The following is a 17956-nucleotide window of genomic DNA, read 5'->3' as shown; positions in this document are numbered from 1 at the left end:
GGAGATCTGGGGGTAATCTAATCCCATCTCCCACCCAGAGCAGAGCCCTCATCTATAGAATCTGTGGTGGGGCTATTGTCCATGTAAAGGCAGCTGAGCCAGTTCCTTTAACTTCCAGCTTTTGATTACCACAAGGTTCCCCTTTTAATCAGCCAGTAGAGGAATTCTCCCATTGGTCCCAGGTTCCCCCTGGGATCTACATCAAACAGATCACCTTTCTCGTTGCTATGGTTACACTTCTTCAGATGGAGAAAGGGAAGAGAAGATGGTCCTGCTCTAGGACCATCACCATATCCCCACTAAGTAAGGATGATAACTTATTGTTTAAATGGCTCTGAAGCTAAGAAATATTATGCAAACTTGTCCAAGGTCACATATCCTATAAGTACTAGAGCAGAGATGTAAGCCCAAACTCATCTCTTTTCTACTATACTACACTGCCTCCGAAGTCAGTTATCAATATTCTCCTTATCTTCTCTTTTACAGGTCACCTAAATATCTCTCTGGGTTTTTTTCAGACTTTTTCCCTCAGAGCACATGTTCTCTAAAACTCTCCTGATGTTAGTCATTCTCTACATGTGCTCCCATTGGCCAATGTTCCTCTAAAAGTGCAACAGAAGACCAGAAGACCATTCAGTGTGGCCAGTCTATCTTGACTGACTTGCTTGCCTTGCAAGCTGTCTTACCTGCCAGGATGGCTTCACTGACTTTAGAAGCATAGTATCCCATCACACATCTGGCCTGGGCTGATCTTGGTGTAGCTATGACCTCAGGTCTTTTTCACATGAGCTAGTTTCAAGTCACAGTTCATCTATCCTTTACTTATACTATTGATTCTAACAAGCCACAGTGGAATTCGGTTGGATGACTCTATGGGTTTTGAGACAGTATGTCTATGTGTTATATATCAGATGAGCTGCTTCTCACACTTGAGGTTATCTAAACATTTTAAAAGTAGGTCTTCAATGTTGTGATACAAGTTCCTGTAAGAATGTAGAACATTCCAGGACCAAGGGCAGAGCCTCAAGACATTCTAGACCAGGGGTCCTCAAACTTTTTAAGCAGGGGGCCAGTTCACTGTCCCTCAGACCGTTAGAGGGCCGGACTATAGTTTAAAAAAACAAAACAAAAAAACTATGAACAAATTCCTATGCACACTGCACATATCTTATTTTGAAGTAAAAAAACAAAACGGCAAAAACACCCGCATGTGGCCCGCGGGCCGTAGTTTGAGCACGCCTGTTCTAGACATTCTATTAGAGACCCTCCATAGAATGGCTGCTAATCAATTAAGGCTTTATAGTTACAGTTGTCTAGTCATCTGTGATTCCAAAGAGCTATTTTTAATCCCATATTTCTTCATCTCCTTAACAATTTATGCAACAAAAGACTTTGCAATACACCTTGCAGAAATTTGCCCAAACCATCCTTTCTCCCAATGTGTTCTCTGGAACACTGATTTGCTCAGTGTGATCATTTTAAATAGGTTTCTTTGGTGCAAAAATTCTCAGAACCTTTAATGTGTTCATGTGCACTGTGACTCTCCAAGAGGAGCTATGATAGCATACTGGGTTTCTTGAAAGTTTTAAAAATCATTTTTAAACTTAGGAGGGATTTATACTCTGAGATTTATTCATTTATAGCATGCACTTGATCTCCCAACCTAGTAATCTTATGGAAGAAAATGATACATTAGTCTTGTATGGCTTGTTCTTGGTGAATCTTGACTAATATCCAGTAATTAATGTTTTCTTCTGTAAGGATGGTCACAGACCACCTTTAATAACCTGCTCTAGAATTTTACTGTGGATTAATAACAACCTTGTTGGTCTGATGCTTTCCAAATCAACCTCTTTCCTCCTGTCTCCTGATAATGCTTTCTTGTTTCTCAGTTTAACCTACAATGTCTCTGAAATTCAGCACCATACTTATATGATACTAGAGGCCCAGTGCACGGATTCGTGTACCTGTGAGGTCCCTCGACCTGGATTGGGCTGAAACCGGCACTCCAACATCCCCTAAGGGGTCCTGGATTGTGAGAGGGTGGTTTTCAGGTACGCACCCTGGAATCGGGCTCCTTCCTCTATGATTCCAGGTACATCACCCAAGAACTACAGCTGCCAAGTTACTGCAGCTCAGCAGCTCCTGTGTTGAGCATCTTCCCCCTGGTGGTCATTGCGTGTCATAGCTACCGGTCAGACGGTCGAATGGTCAGACAGTTGCTTAGGCTTTTATATACATATATATAGATTTGCCTAGAAACAACATTTTTAACACAGTTAGATGTTATCTTGGGATTCAATTCCTTTCAACCAATGCACGTTTGGCCTTTTTCCAGGTAGAATATCACTCTGTTGATGGAGAAGATATAAATGCAATCTAAATAACTCAGCACCATGGTCAAGACAGAGTCCTAACTGACCTTGCCTCAGACTTCCATGCTTCTCCCACTGCCTCCTGAATTTTCTTTGCTAATTTTCATATTCATTTCCTTCTAGACTTAGCTGGATGGCCAGTCACTTCATACAAGTCTTTTCTGACTAACCCTATCTCTCCCTTCTTTATTCCTTTCTTAAGTGTGTATTGACTCATCCTGTTTTCTGTATCATCTGTTCATTAAAGAATTCATTCATCCAACAAATATTTGCTGAGTACCTACTGTGCTAGGTGTTGGGTATCTCAGAGTGGAAAAGCCAAAAACAGCCTTGGAATTAATAAACAGACAGGGAAAATAGACATTGAACAGGAACTAAGTTACAAAAGGGAATGGATGGTGCTATGTGTGTGATAAGCTAGTCTGGGTGTGGGATGAAAGTCTTCTTACAGAAGTGATGTTCCAATTGAGAATGAAAGGATGCAGATGAGTTCATTAGGGCAGTGGTTGGCAAACTCATTAGTCAACAGAGCCAAATATCAACAGTACAATGATTAAAATTTCTTTTGAGAGCCAAATTTTTTAAACTTAAACTTCTTCTAACACCACTTCTTTAAAATAGACTTGCCCAGGCTCTCGGAAACTTGGAAATAATTTTCTGACTGACACTCCAAAGGGGCGCAATCAATTTCCACTATTGATGGGGGTCTATTGACTCTCAGGCAGAGGGTGGAGATGAAATTGCATAAAATAGATCCAGAGACACAGAGCCTGGAACAGACGGACACATTTCAGAGGGAAGGCGGGGGTGGAGGGAGGGGGGTCCGGGGGGGGAGAGATTAACCAGGGAATTTATATGCATACATGCATAGCCCATGGACACAGACAATAGTGTGGTGAAAGCTTGGGAGGGGTGGGTGTGGGATGGAGGGGTCAATGAGGAAAAAAAAAAAAACACCAAAAAAACAAAGGGAACATCTGTAATACTTTCAACAATAAAGATAAATTTTAAAAAAATAGCAGCCTGGAATTAGATTACCTGAGTCTTTAACTTGTCAAACTTCTCATTTCCCCACCAGTGAACATCTTTTGAGGAATGAATTGGATAATTTGCCTAAAGCATGGTGCTGGGCACTTAATTAATCTACGTGTTAGTTTACCTAGTTTACCTAAATATGATTTTTTTCTTCTTCTGGTCTGAGCAGCTGGATATTAAAGGATTTCTTAAACACAATTAACTGTAATAATTTTTTTTTAAATCAAGGGTTGGGCCCTAGCTGGTTTGGCTCAGTGGATGGAGCGTTGGCCTGCAGACTGAAGGGTCCCGGGTTCCATTCTGGTCAAGGGCACATGCCCAGGTTGTGGGCTCGATCCCCAGTAGGGGGTGTGCAGGAGGCAGCCAATCAATAATTTTCTCTCATCATTGATGTTTCTATCTTTCTCTCCCTCTCCCTTCCTCTCTGCAATATATATATATATATATATATATATATATATATATATATATATATATATATAAATTTTATTTTATTTTAAATCAAGGGTTGGGATAGGACAAGTGGGAAGGCAGCGGCGGAGTCCCGGTGTGGGATGCACCTTTGCCTCTGAGCTCGGGCAGCTTTGCTGCACCCACTGGGGTTGAGTGCATGACGCGGCGGCGGCGGCGGAGGGGACTGTGCTGACTCCACTGTCCTAACCTTAAAAGGCAGCTCCGCAGCTCACGGCAATGTTATCTGGAAAACCAGCGACGACGCAGGTTCGTGCACCTGCCAACAAGCACATTTCAGAGCGGTCGCTACTCAAGGACTCTGGTTTTCTCATTTCCCTTTATAAGTTAAACTTATAAACCTCAGTCCAATCCAAGGCTGGCTGTATTATTCAGGATTCCGCAGGGAAATAGAACCAACAGGATCACATGCATACAAAATGCAGGGGTTAGGGGTGCGCTGACCCCCTGCACCGTGGGAAACCCATGGACAACTCCCCCAAAGCTTAACACCTAATAGCCTACTGTTGACCAAAAGCCTTACTGAGAACAGAGTCAACTAACACATATTTTATGTGTTATGTGTATTATATTCTGTATTCTTACAACAAAGAATAGAGAAAATTAGAAAAATCATAAGGGAATTACATTTACTGTATTTATTTTATTTATTCCTTTATTTTTGTTGTTCTTAATCCTCACCCAAGGATATTTTTCCATTGATTTTTTTTTTTTTTTTTTTTTTTAGGGAGAGTGAAAGAGAGAGGGAAAGTCAGAGAGAAACATCGATATGAGAGAAACACATCGATTGGTTGCCTCCTGCACGAGCCCTGACCAGGGCCCAGGCTGGGGAGCAGTCTGCAACCAAGGTACATGCCTTTGACTAGAATCCAACCCGGGACCCTTTAGTCCGCAGGCCTACGCTCTATCCACTGAGCCAAACCGGCTAGGGCTACAGTATTTATTTTTTAGAAATCCTTGTGTAAGTGGACCTGTGCAGTTCAAACTCATGCTGTCCAAGGCCAACTGTACACACACACACACACACACACACACACACACAGGTCAACTGTCCATGTGTATTCACACACACAGCTCCTATATATGGATCTGTGATGGGAATTAGCTCACAGTTACAGAGGCGGGGAAGGCCCCGGTCTGCTGTCTTCATGCTGGAGAACCGGGGTGGCTGATGGTGAATTCAGTTGGAGTCCAAAGGCCTGAGCATTGGGGGAGGCGGGCAGGGGTGGGAAGCCCTAGGCTGAGTTTGGAAGCCTGGGAACCGAGAGCTACCACGTCTGAGGGCAGAAGGTGGGTGCCTCAGTTCAACAGGAGAACAAATCCATCCTGCCTCCATCCTGTTGTTCTATTCAGGCTGTCAATGGATTGGGAGAAGCCCACCACATGGCATGGGTGAGGGCCACCTGCTCTAGCCTACTGATTCCAATGCCAAGCTCTTCCTGAGACACCCTCACAGAACCCCCCAGATGGATGCTGTCTTAGCTGACTGGGCATCCCTGAGCCGGCTCAAGCAGACACATAAAACGAGCCGTCGCTCTGAGGTGTGCCTGTCCTGTGCCCATCTCTCCCGGGCTTATCTTTGCCGTTGACATTATTCAGATGCGCAAACACAGAACCTTCTGGCAGAGACACAACATGGAAGAAGGGACCTGCGGCTGAGGCTCCACCTCCCCTCGGCCGTCTCCGAGCCTCTCCTCCACGCCCTCTGTGCGGTCCGGCTTCCAAAGAAAACATCAGGAAGACAGGAGGGCGAGGGCAGGAGTGAATAGGTGCTTGGGGGAGTATATGTGCCTGTGGGTGGACACGTGTGTGATTTTAAGCATCATATTCGCACACACGGCTCCACGGTCAGCATACTTGCTAACCACACAAAGAAAAACACCGTCGGCTTTAATAGGTGCCCCGGCGCGCTCGGGCTGTGCGAACAGCAGCTGGGGAACTCGGAGACTCGGGGTGTTTGTTCAGCTTTCCCCCATCATTTTGCACTGGGCGAGGCTGGGCCGAAAGGGGGGAAATGCTGAGCAGCAGCACAGCGATCCCGGGCTTTGGATTCCGTGGTCGGAGAAGGCGGCACCTTCCTGCCTCGGCGGGACGCGGAGCCGCTGCTGCCCGGCTTGTGAAATGTAAGCCGGGGCTGGCCCGCCGCGGGATACAAACTCAAACCCATGCTTGGTCCTCAGGAGACTTTGCGGCTGTCCTTACAGCTTCCGGCAGCCGTGAGCGGTCCCAGTGAGTGAGCAGAACCTTGCCTGGTAAAAGGGACAGGAAAGGAATTTCAAAAATAGACGGGAAAACCTCCTCCTAGGAAGTTAACGTTTTGGGGAGGGTCTTGCAGAGTGAGAACCCCGGGGGGCTGGCTTGCAGGGGAGCGAGACCCCAAGGGCAGGCCGGGGAGGGTGCAGAGGTCACAGTCACCTCCGGTCCCATCCCTCCCGGTGACCAGTGGCGTTTCAAACTAGTTGGCAGCGAGTCATCAGAAAAAAATGCTCATTTTCGTTTTGGAAAAAACAGCATCTCCGTGGGACGTTTCAGCACCGTTATCTGCTCTCCCTAGCAATCCGGTGGTGGGAGAACCCAGCCCCTGAGAAATGAAAGCCATATGCACACCATATTTAAAAGCCAACAACCCCGGGCCATTACATGATTGCTGACCGTAGGAACGCGGTATTTATGATTTACATTCTTTCCCATACTTCGCTGTTTTTCAGAAGTGAGGAGCAGAGGTTTACGGCCTCACCAGGTCGTAAATCAGATTCCTGAGGGCAGAGGGAGCGCTCCAGGCAGGAGGCCTTGCCTTCGAGTTTGCAGGATGCACCAGAACACCAGGAAGAGAACCGCATGGGGACAGAGGACCCTGCTTCCCGGGAGCGGGAGCGAGAGGCACCCAGGCTGACAGGCATCCCTTGCCCCGAGCAGCCGCCAAATCACACCCGGGGCCAACATCTGGCTCGGAGGGGTGGCCATCCCTCATGCAGCCGGCACCTGGACCTGAGTCACTCTGGCCCCTTCCGAAGGCAGGGAGACAGGGCCTGAGTCACCGTGGCTTTGCTGAGGCCGAGGCTGGCGGGCGCGAGGTGGGGCTCGAGGTGGGCGCACTGGAGTCCAGGAGCCTGGGGTGAGCCTTAGGCTCGGGCTCCCCGACGCCCCCTGGTGGCGGCGTGCTCTGGTTCACCTGCTTATCCTCAAAGCCTCCAGACCTTGGGAAATGGGAGAACACAGCAAACTCACAGGATTCCAGAACACACAATCGGCTTGCCGGTGTAGCTCAGTGGTTCCCCATCAGGGCACATGCCCAGGTTGCCAGCTTGATCCTCAGTGTGGAGCCTGCAGGAGGCAGGCATCACTGTTTCTCATCATTGGTGTTTCTCTCTCCCTCTCCCTTCTTTGAAATCAGTAAAAATATTAAATATATTATATATATATATATATATATATTTTTTTTTTTAAAGGAGAGAAAAAAAATACACATTCGGTGCTGGACACATGGTGGGAGGGGCTGTGTGAGGGGCGCCCTTTCCCCTGGAAATGAAATGCTGCTCCACCCTCGCTCTCCAGGAGAGCCAGTGCTAATGTGGCCCCTGGGAAGATTCCGGGGAGGGAGGGTCCCGAGAGCCCCCTCAGTCTCTCAAAGGTTCCCGGTGCTGTGCATGCTTTTATCTGGAAGATTCGCCTGCAGTGACCCTGGTGAACCCCTCCCCCCTGCTTCTGGTCTGGATTTCATCCACTCAGAGAAGGTGGGGATCCTAAACATTTTTAAAGTGGAGCTTTCTTGCCCTAGCCGGTATGGCTCAGTGGATAGAGCGTCGGCCCACGGACCGAAGGGTTCTGGGTTTGATTCCAGTCAAGGGCACATGCCCAGGTTGTGGGCTTGATCCCCAATAGGGGGCGTGCAGGAGGCAGCCGATCAATGATTCTCTCTCATCCTTGATGTTTCTATCTCTCTCCCCCTCTCTCAAATCAATAAATATATATGTTAGGGGAAAAGTGGAGCTTTCTTAAGCCTTTCCCAGGGTGCACTGTGAAATCCAGCACCTCGCCAGTCCAGTCCACGGTGCAGGCGGTTGGATTGCCGAGAACGGGCGGAAACAGCTGTGGGGCGAGTAGGCGCAGGCCGGCCATCCAGGGTAGGCCGTGTGGACGGACGTGCACCCGGCCTGCGACCCCACACTGTCATTACGGCTGTTGTGTGTATGCTTCAGACATGAAAACACACCATTTGGTTCTTCAGGCTCAAATGTTGCTATTTTCTGTTTAATGGCAAACAAACCTCATGTCCTGTGGTTTGTGAAGCCACAGCTCCCTTTACTCAGCATCCCACGTGCTAGGGAGACTGGTATCCGAGGCCCTGGGGAGACTGTGTGGAGGGGCGGGAGGCCAGGCAGCTCGGAGGAGCTCTTCCTGCCACCCCGGGCATGATGGTGCCCGCAAGTGACAGGCCTTGGGGCAGGAAGTTTTCGGAGCCTTCCCATAACAAAGGCAAACAACGCACCCGGCCACAGAGGTTCCAGTGTGAGCCCAGCAGGGCTGAGGCTGGGTGGGCGGTTACATCAGCTGTGGCAGCAAACCTCTGGGGCAAACCCTGTTTTCTGAATGATGCCCCCGCCCTCATTGCGTTTATAAGGGGGTGGATTTGCCAACGCCAGTCTCCCTGCTCCAAGAGATCATGCTGGGGACTTGCGAGTCCCTTGTGCCAGCATTGTATGCAGGAAGCGTGCCTGTCCCTCCCCCTCCACCAGGTCAGTTTTCGAGTATTAAGATGCATCAACTAAGCTCAGCCCTGAGCCTTGGGGCTACCTGGGCCTGCGGCACATCCTTGAGTGTTAGATTATGACAGCAAACATCTCAGGACAGACAGCTTCAAAACCGCCCAACCGAGGCCCAGAGGGACATCGGGGCAGGCTCAGTCCCGTGAGGCTCTGAGTGGATTACAGGCAGTCTTTAGGAAGCAGGAGGCCAGGGGGACTTGGCCCTCTGAGCATCCCCACAAACTAAAAATTCACAGCCCTCCTTTTGTAGACACTCACAATTCCTTTAGATTCACAGAAGACAGCAAAATAAAAAAGCCATAAGTATGTATTGCATCAAAGTTCAACTAAAAATTTTTTTCCTTTGGCAGGGCGTTACCATGGGAAAGACAGAACAGCCGGGGGAGGCCCCGGGAAGACCCACAGTGACAAAGGGGAAAGTGGCCACCACGCAGGGCAATGCGACTTGAGGAGGAAAACACATAAAACATTCTTCCTGCAGTCCGTCCGTCTAAACTAGTGGGCTTTTAGGAGGGCAGTTAGTAAATCAGGAGCGTGTGCTAATTTGCAATCAAATAATGTCCCCTACTAAATGAGGTCTCTGAGACATGCATTTCATTTCCATCAACGTGAGGCCCATTTCCATAGAGACGGGTGGGGAAGTAGGCCAAACCCACGGTATGGTTTCCAGGAGGAACGGCGCGGTGGGCTGGCCAGTAAGGGAAAGCGCTGGGCTCGTACCCACTGGAGCCAGGAGCGCTTACTGGAAGGGGGAAGCCTAAACTCCAGGAAAGGCAGGGCAAGTACCTGAGGACGTTCCTGGCCGTTTCGTACAAATGGTCTCGTGTGTGCTCGTTTTTTGCATGGCCCACAGGAAAGTCCGAGTCAACCCCCCCCCCCCCACCACCGGGTGCGAACAGGTGCCTCTCGCTGGCCTAGAAGGGAGCGTGCTTCTCGGGTGGGACTGAGCTGTTCACCAGCTAATAACCAGCCAGAGGAGCGTGAAGGCCCAACGCCCGGAAAACAGGCCGCAGCCGCTCTGGAGGGAAGGTGGGGGGCAGACGTGTGCAGGAGACGCAGCAGCACTCGGCGCTGGGCAGCCAAGTGCAGGGAACAGATTCACCTCCATTCAGCGGACACCTTGTTTCCCCCGCCTGTTTCCCAAAGGCCTGCTCGCTGGGCTCCAAACGTCCCTGGGCGCATTTCTTTCCTTTTAATGTTTTTAATTGACTTTTAGAGAAAGAGGAGGGGAGAGGGAGACGGAAACATTGATTAACATGAATCGGCTGCCTCCTGCACACCCCCTACCGGGGATGGAGCCCACAACCTGGGCATGTGCCCTGAGGAACCCAACCAGATATCCTCTTGGTTTATGGGCCAATGCTCAACCACTGAGCCACACCAGCCGGGCCGGTGGGCGCATTTCTGAGACAAGCAGCTCGTGGCCTCACCCGAGCGGCGGCCCTTCCTCACTGACCCTCAGCCAGCGGCCGCCGGAGGCCCCGACACAGGCTGTGACCCGGCGTGCATGACTCACTGAGCCCCTTCACCCCGGAATTCTTCTGCAGAAAGAGAAAAACATGACACTGCCATGGCTAAAGATTTCCTTAAAGGGAGAAAGACATCGAAACCTTTGTGCTGTGTGAAACGAGGGAAAAGGCCGGCTCTCAGCGGGTTTCTACACATCCGTATAAAGCACTCACAGCCACCTTCTCCCAGTCCCTTGGAAAACACCGATTGCTGATAAGCAGGGGACAAGACCAGCAGGAGGCAGAGAAGTGAGCACCTGGCAGACAGGTCTTCGACAGGCTTTAATGTGGATTGTTTTACTGGAAACAGGAGCCGTCAGAGGTGAGGAGCTGTGGGGCGAACATTCTGGAGCATGGCGTGGAGAAGGGAACACTCACCAGCACCTCACACGGGAGCAAAGACAAGGTCAGCAACACGCCACGGGAGGAAACAAACGAAATGCAAAGGCACCTGGCTGTGGGCGGGGCGTGCGCGGGCCCCCAGCAGGTCCGCTGAGCGCACGGTGGGGGAGCATGGACAGGGAGGGTCCCACCCGGACAAGACTGGTTCTGACCGGAAGCCCGGGCTCCTGCGTAGGCGGCTACCCTTTCCTCAGATTGGTTCACACCTGCTGGGAGGTTTCAGGCCGTAAAAGGGGGATGAGGTTGGCTGCACAGTAATGCAAAAGCCCTCCTTTTCCTTTGTCTAGAAGAGGGGGGCCCTCCCCCCGCCCCAGTTCAGCTCCAGCAGTGTTTTCTGAAGGTGGTTAAGCATCCTGACTCAAAAATAAACAACAAAATAAAACACAGACAAGCGGCCTGAGTGTAAACCAATCGAATGGAAAGGCAGATTCCCAGCGCCTGGGGCCGCGCATCAGCTCTGCGCTACCGCCCTGGCGAGGGGAGAGCCTCCCGTGCCCACGGCTCGCAGCGCACGCGGCTCTCGGCGGCGGTGAGAACAGCGACCTTTTCCTTCGAACCCGCGTCCTGCTTGCTACCGGTGACCGCATGCCAAGTGCTGACCTTAGAGACCCCGCCTTGGCAAAGGGCCCCAGGCAGTGTCTGCCTGCTGTGGCCGTGCCTGTGGGAAAGACTGACACCCTCAGATAAAGACACCCCCCGAGTCCCCTCTCCTCTTCCCGTCTGCACGGTCTGTGGCCTCCTCGCGGGGAGGTGCAATGATTCCGCTTCCCTCAGTTCTGGGCACTCTCCGGAACATCTCGGACGAACCGGGTCTTTCATTTCTTCCCAACTCCGTTGGTGACTTTTGACTTGGAATGTCGATTTCTTCTTCTGGAAGAATGGCTTTCGTTGTTGCCTGGATGCCTGTCTTCAGAACCTGGCCAAAGGAACCGGGACAGGTCACTGTCACCGTGGGCTCGCTCAGGTGTGTGGCTGCCCAGCCGCCCTAGGCCTGTGGGTGAAGTGCAGGCTCTCCCACTGATCCTTGCGCGCCACCTAGTGGCCTCGTTAATAAGTGAAGGCAAGGCAGGGAAACCCCAGAGCTGGGCCAGCACAGCTGGTGCCTGGGAACGCAGAGCACACAGCTTGCGGGGAGTGGGGTGGCGCCCCGAGAATTCCTACACTCGCATGATGTGCAGGGTGAATGGTGATGGAACCAGAAGTGAGCGTACAAATGAAATCAACGCACAAAGGAGGGCAATGAAAAGGGAAACCGCATGGGTGTCAAGTCTACCCTCACAGCCAGAGTGCACGATCCAGGTCCCATACCTGGACACGCTACACACCGATCTCTAAACCCCTAAACCGGACAGGCTTCTTGACTTTACAAAATTAAACAGATCACGTGCCCTCGATCATGTGACCTGGAGGCCACTTCACAGAGCTGCTCACGACACACAGTGCTGGAGCCACGCAGCGAAGATGCCACATGCCCTCCAGAGGCGCCGCCTACAAGGACAGCACACCATCGCGTGTCAGGCTGTGTGGTGGGCGAGTTCAGAGAAGACCTCTAACCAGCTGAGTGCTGAGCCGTCCATCAGCCGGCACCGCAGGGAGGGCCCGGAAGTTGGCGGGGGGGTGGGGGGGGGGGACTCCAGGGAGAGATGTGTAAGGCTTGGGAGGTCAGCACACTTTCTGGCACTGGGCAGGCTCTGCTCTTGGGCTCTGTACAGCCAAGCCAGAAGGCTGTCTGTCCCAGGGCTCAGCCCCCGCCCCAGGGGATCTCACCTGAGACAGCCACTAAACAAGGCTCTGAGGGTGTGGCCTCCATGGTCAGGGGCATTTGGCTTAGTCCACGAGACTTTTACCTCTCTGAAGGTTTTTTCTTTTTTTTACTATTCTTTCTATTTTTTATTGACATTTATCTCCAGCACTGCTTACTTCTCTTAGCCTTTGCAATGAAGAAGTACAACTGATCTGTAAGGACGGGCTGTGAATTGGGGAGCCCTGGGGAACCCCTCTGCCTGCTTCTATCAGCATTCCAAAACAGGTTGCCGATCAACTCCTTGATTTGGCAAAACCATCTCAATGTGGGGGGTGGGAGAGGGTGGCAGCGCAGCGGAGTGTATGCCAGTGTCGTCCCGAGGGAGAGCTCGGAGAGGCCTGACCCCAAGAGAACTCGGGAGGGCAGCCGGGACACTGCGCCTTCCTCTCCCCGGCCCACCGCTCCTCTGGGCGGTTCATCTCGGAGCTGAAACTCGGCCTCGGCTTAGTTCTCGCCTTCAGTCAGGCCTCCTGGTGGGCTCAGAGGAACTGCTGTCCAGTGGAGCGTCTCCGTCATTATTACACGTCCCTAATTCTTTAAAATAACCAGTGGCCCCAAATCTTCCCCGAGCGCTCCTTGGAGAGGCCAGCGGGAGATCCCTGACTTCACCGCTGAAATCCCTCCCCCGCGGCCGGCCTCTGGGATGACTGGGGCCCCCATCTACCCCTTCGGAAAGGCGTTCCTCCGGCACCCGGTCCTTCCTGAGCCTCTCACGCAGGATGAAGCCGGAGGGAGGACACTCCCGGCGGAAGCGGGAGGTGTGGGCCGGGCCGTCTGCCTGCCTCAGAAGAGGCAGAACGAGCGGCGCCTCCTCCTAAGCAGGTTTCCTGGGCAGGTCCTGCGGGCACGTGGCGTGTTCCTTAGAAGGAACGGAGGCGCCGATGAGGAAGCTTGAGACCCTTCAGGGCACACGTTTATCAACACGCAGAAGCGAAATACTGGCCCTCAGTCTCCTGACTGGGCCTTGGGAAGGGCAGGACCCAGGGAAGTTTCAGACAGTGAGCAAAAGATACCTTTGCTGCCTTTCCCGTGAGGCCAGGAAATGTCGGGGCTGTAGCTGCCGTCTTCACACTCGGAGTAGGTCTGGGGAGAGAGGCGGGCGGCTTAGTGAGGAACCTGGAGCCCCCCTGGGAGGGCGTGGCGGGCAAGTGACAGGCTCTGCCCTGCCCCAGCGGCTCGGGTCACCACCACGCCAGGCCAGGACCTCCTCAAGCTTCTATTTCCCAGCTAGGAAGCCAAGGTCATCTCCCAGGTGATGCAGAATACGATTCTAGAAAGTACCTTTTGTTCCTTAGACTCAAGGTATAAATAATGGGCGAAGATGTTACTTTAAAAAAAATTACAGTTGACAGGACTGTTCTAGCGCTTTAAGCCCACACACATCCATCCTCTCGTTGATCCTCGCATCTACTCGAGGGGGGCAGGCAGGCGTTTTGCAAGGAGAATCCCAGGCTGGGGCCGGGAAGAGGCCGGGACAAAGTGGAAGGGCTGGGAATAAGAGGCAGCCTTCCCCAAAGTGGTCCAGGCTCTCCCACAATGCTTTAAACAAGGCCTACACCTCTTACAAAGGAGGGTAAATATGCTGACATATGGACAGGAGTTACAAGCATAGACAGCACCGGCAGGGAGTGAACGCTGGGCTGGTTCAGTTTCCACAGGCTGAGGCCGCAGCACGTTCTCCCCGGAACCTGCTCTGGCTGCGCTCGGCCGCCCCGACCCCGTTAACGCGGCCTCTGCCCCCTCCCCCCCCCACCCCCGTACCTTTCCTCGGTGACCACAGTGCTCCGCGTACCACACCATGCCGTACAGACACAGGAAGGTGGTGAACGCCTGCAAGGCAAACAGCACATTTGACCAACGTCGCTGCACAAATCCCACGCCCAGAATTCTGGTGTCAACGGGAATCCCACAAGGCGGCTAGACGCGCTCCGGCCACCGCCCTGGGGTGGGGCAGAGGTGAGCCGGAGAGGAGCTGGGAGCATCGCGGAGGCTTCTGCCAAGCGGTTATGGAGCAGCTCCACTGGTGGCTCTACCAGCAGAACGCAAACCGTGTTTGGACGCGGGATAAGCGGGAGGCGCTTCTGAGCGACTGCGGCTCTGCTCAAGAGGACACAGGGTCTGCCACAGGCCACGCTGTCCCCGCCGCCCCCCCCTCCCCCCCCCCCGGGGAGAGTTGTAAGGATCCGCTTGTCGCCGTCCCAGGGGAAGAGGGGCTGCTGCCCGGCTTGCACAGCCTTTCTGGTGCCGATCAGCCTCGGGGCCCACGCTGACCCCGGTTCTGGCAGCTTTTGGTTTTGCTGCTTGAGTCGACAGGCAAGTCAAGAGGAAGTAAAAATGCCCCGTACACTTCTCAGTGAGGTGAGAAGGGAGTGGTCCACGGGGCCCAGAGGCAGGGAAACTGACAGCCTACTTCCCCAGCATCCCCACGCACCCCGCACCACACCCTACACTGTACCCTCACTGAAGGGAAGAGCAGCTTCTACAGGAACTCAGAGCCTAAAAATGGTCACAAAACAGAAAGTCAGGAAGCTCCTGGCCGCCTAGCCTGGGCGGAGAGGAGAAGAAAGAGGGGGCATGTGCCTGTAGATTGAGGACAGGTGAGCCTGGGCAGACCCTTCAGCACCTGCAGGCTCCCCCGCTCCCCCCCCCCCCCCCCACGGCAGGTGGATCAGCCTGCACCTAACGACTGCCCACTCCCACTTCTTCAGACAGAATGCCTTGCTTCAGGCACCGTTCTCACCAGCGGCCTCCTGCCTAACCCCGCCTTCCCGCTGAGGACCTGGCACCTCGGCCCAACGTGGGAACAGGTGTGGCTTCATGGGGGAGCCTTCTCTTCTTGGGGAATGCTTTTCGTTGTTTCTAAGAATCGTAACTTTAGATCTACAAGGGTCACCACACAGATCATTAATTTCAAGTCCCTCCTTTCACAGAAGAGGAATGAACACGGCCCTGAGGAGGACACACAGCTAGTGTGTGCGGAACTGGAGCCAGGACACAGGCCTGTGGATACCCCCATCCAAGGTGCAGGATGGCTGTCGGGATAAACAGGGCTTCATGCCCATACATCTTCGCATCTCTGCCCACTCAGCCCTCCGCTCATCCAGCCCCAGAACGGAAAGCACCATAGGAACAGCCAATATGCACAGCCTCCAGCATCCGCCCTGCCCGGGAGAGGGGGAGGAGCCACAGTGCGGAGGCAGGCTGGGAAATCTCTGCAGGGCGGCTGGTAGTTTAGCTTAAGCCCAGCTCCTTTAAGTTACCAATCTTTACTAAGTGTCTGTGAATAAAGAGCCCGGGGCTCCGACTGGCCTCTCCCCCAGACCAGGGAGTGGGAAGAGCAGCCCGATGGAGAGAACATGAAACACACAGGACACCAGTCCATTTACATTAAATCCACATGCAAGCTGGCATCCGCCTATAGATCTGAGACGTAAAGAAAAAAGGCTCCTATTCCCCCACCAAAAACTAGGCAATGAATGAATGTGTTACAATTATAAAAGAAAAACTTCTTCTCATCTTTACCGTATTCTAGCACACGCTGATTTCTAACATGCACCACCCCTGAATGGACCACCTTCCAGGTTTGGGAAGAGTGGGAGAGACCAGAGGATTTGCGGCGTACTGGCCTATGTATGTGCTAGGTCCTTTCCAAGGAGCAAAACAGACCGTCCTACGCTTCACAGGGGGCGCCTTTGGGAGGATGGGTCCCTCCTCCCCAGACCAGTCGGTGGCTATGCGGCTCGGCTATGCAGTGGGGGTGGGGAGGCGGCCCAGAGAAAGGTCACTCCACTAGGCCAATGGGAAGTGAGGGCTGCGCTGTCATTCCGAATTTTGTCCACCAGAGGGCAGGTGCGAGAGGCTCGTCTGCTTCAGTCCCCAGCCCCAGCCCCAGCCCTGGGAGGGCAGCTCAGCAGACAGCTCTGCAGGGGGCAGGCTGAGCAGACAGGAGGGGAGCTTTTCAGCACAGTCACCACACAGAGCCCACTGTGGCTGCCAAAGCACCGCTTCCCCTGGGTACAAAAGGCCCGTTTCACACTCGTCCCAGGAGACAAAAGCCTGTAATTTGGGGTTTGCAATCACACCTGTGGAAATCTAGGCAAGTACCCACTTAAAATGTCAAGGCCTAAATTTAAAACAGCACTGTACAGATTTTGTTTAAAGAAAGGAAATAAAATAAGAAAGAGAAGAAAAATATGTGGGATGAGAGCCAAGGCTGTGGCGGCAATGAGGGTGTCAAACCGGGCTGGCCTCCAGGTCAGGACAACGCGGGCCCCAGCTCACCGCACTGAGACACCCGCTGCGGGACGCTCTGAGCAGGCAGGCGGTCTTCTCTCCCGCTGGTCTAGTCGCTAACCTACAGCCCCGGTATGTTCTTACCCAGCGAGGGGAGTAGGAGGGGCTTCGTTCCTCGGAGTCATGTGGGGGGCCTGGTGTACATAACTTAACATTCCTGTATTGAGTCACGTTCACCTCACTCCTGAGTTTGAGATCAATCTTGATCTTTAAAAAAGTCCATGAGCCCAGCTGGTGGGTTCAGTGGTTTAGCGTTGACCTATGAACCAGGAGGTCACAGTTCAAGTCCCATCAGGGCCCAGGCAGCCCGGGTTTGTGGGCGTGGTCCCCAGTTGGGGACCTGCAGGAGGCAGCCGATCAATGGTGCTCCTCTGATCTGCAGATCCTCCTCCCACTCTCTCTTCATCATCCTGAGGGGAGGACAATATTGTATGATTGGGCCTCTCAAGCCCCCAACAATAGGGAAAGATTCCGAGCAGGGAAAAGGGATTGGGACTGGAATTCTGGAAGATCGCTCGGCGGCGACAGTGTAGAGGATGGATCTGAAGGGCAGGATGGAGAGAACATGGGTGTGCAGACGGCTACACGGGCAGCGGGAAGAGGAGGGTGGAGCTGGGCCACATGGCTGAATGACTAGCACCTGGTGACCTGCTGACTAGAGAGACAGAGGAGAGGAGCGGGGCACCTGAGGGAGGGGAGAGCTGTTCACGGGGACCCCTCACAGTCCTGCTCACTGGTATCTCCTGGGAGCCCTGGCCAACTCCCCACCTCGTATGTGCTCTCTCCAGTGCTCCTTCAGCTCTGTGTACAAGTCCTTCGTGATACTTAGCACACGTTAACATCACTCCTTTGTACATACAATTCCCGTCCCGATGAGGAGACCCTTGGAGGGGCACCCTCTGCCACTTACCCTCTGCGTGACTGGGGCAAGTGATGACCCTCCCTGGGCCTTTACTCATTCAGCAGTAAAAGAGGGCTAATACAGTGCCTCCCCTCCACGCGTAAAGAACTGTGCCATTCATGAGAAGGGCTTAGAACAGTGTCTGCACGGGGTTAGCACTAATGTCTCATCCCATCATCCATCTGTGGGCGTTCCGCACCAGGTGCAGCGTTGACGAGCACTCAGGAAATGTGTGAAGGAATAACGAACACGCAGGGACCCTGCTAAGTGGGGGAGAGATCGATGGGAGGACCGAAGTGCTTCATGTCCTTAATAAGGTCACAATCACAGACACCAATGCAAACCCCAAATCACCAACGTAAGGAGGCCTATGTGAAGTGTCAAAAAAGTAAAACAGAGAG

At 52.8% G+C, this 17956-nt stretch overlaps 1 protein-coding gene across 6 annotated transcripts in view; it reads right to left on the bottom strand.

Annotated features, from left to right (window-relative positions):
* Nucleotides 1-8821: 8821 nt before the first annotated feature.
* PTDSS1 (phosphatidylserine synthase 1) overlaps nucleotides 8822-17956 on the bottom strand; it is a 50025-nt gene continuing 40890 nt past the window's right edge. For 2 of the 6 annotated variants that reach the window (XM_079796487.1, XM_079796488.1), the window contains exons 13-15: nucleotides 14123-14191; nucleotides 13375-13444; nucleotides 8824-11473 (exon numbers count right to left, since the gene is read on the bottom strand). In XM_079796487.1, the coding sequence (XP_079652613.1) occupies nucleotides 11373-11473; nucleotides 13375-13444; nucleotides 14123-14191 (240 nt within the window). In that variant the 3' untranslated portion in view covers nucleotides 8824-11372. Of the gene's footprint in view, nucleotides 11474-13374; nucleotides 13445-14122; nucleotides 14192-17956 lie in introns of all 6 variants that reach the window. The other 4 variants (XM_079796491.1, XM_079796492.1, XM_079796489.1 and 1 more) reach the window with 4 other exon arrangements.

The sequence above is a fragment of the Cnephaeus nilssonii genome (genome assembly GCF_951640355.1).
Source record: "Cnephaeus nilssonii genome assembly, chromosome: 18".
NCBI classification, from domain to species: Eukaryota; Metazoa; Chordata; class Mammalia; order Chiroptera; family Vespertilionidae; genus Cnephaeus; species Cnephaeus nilssonii.
Note: the sequence above shows the minus strand (reverse complement) of the source record. Positions and strands in the feature narration are given on the sequence as shown.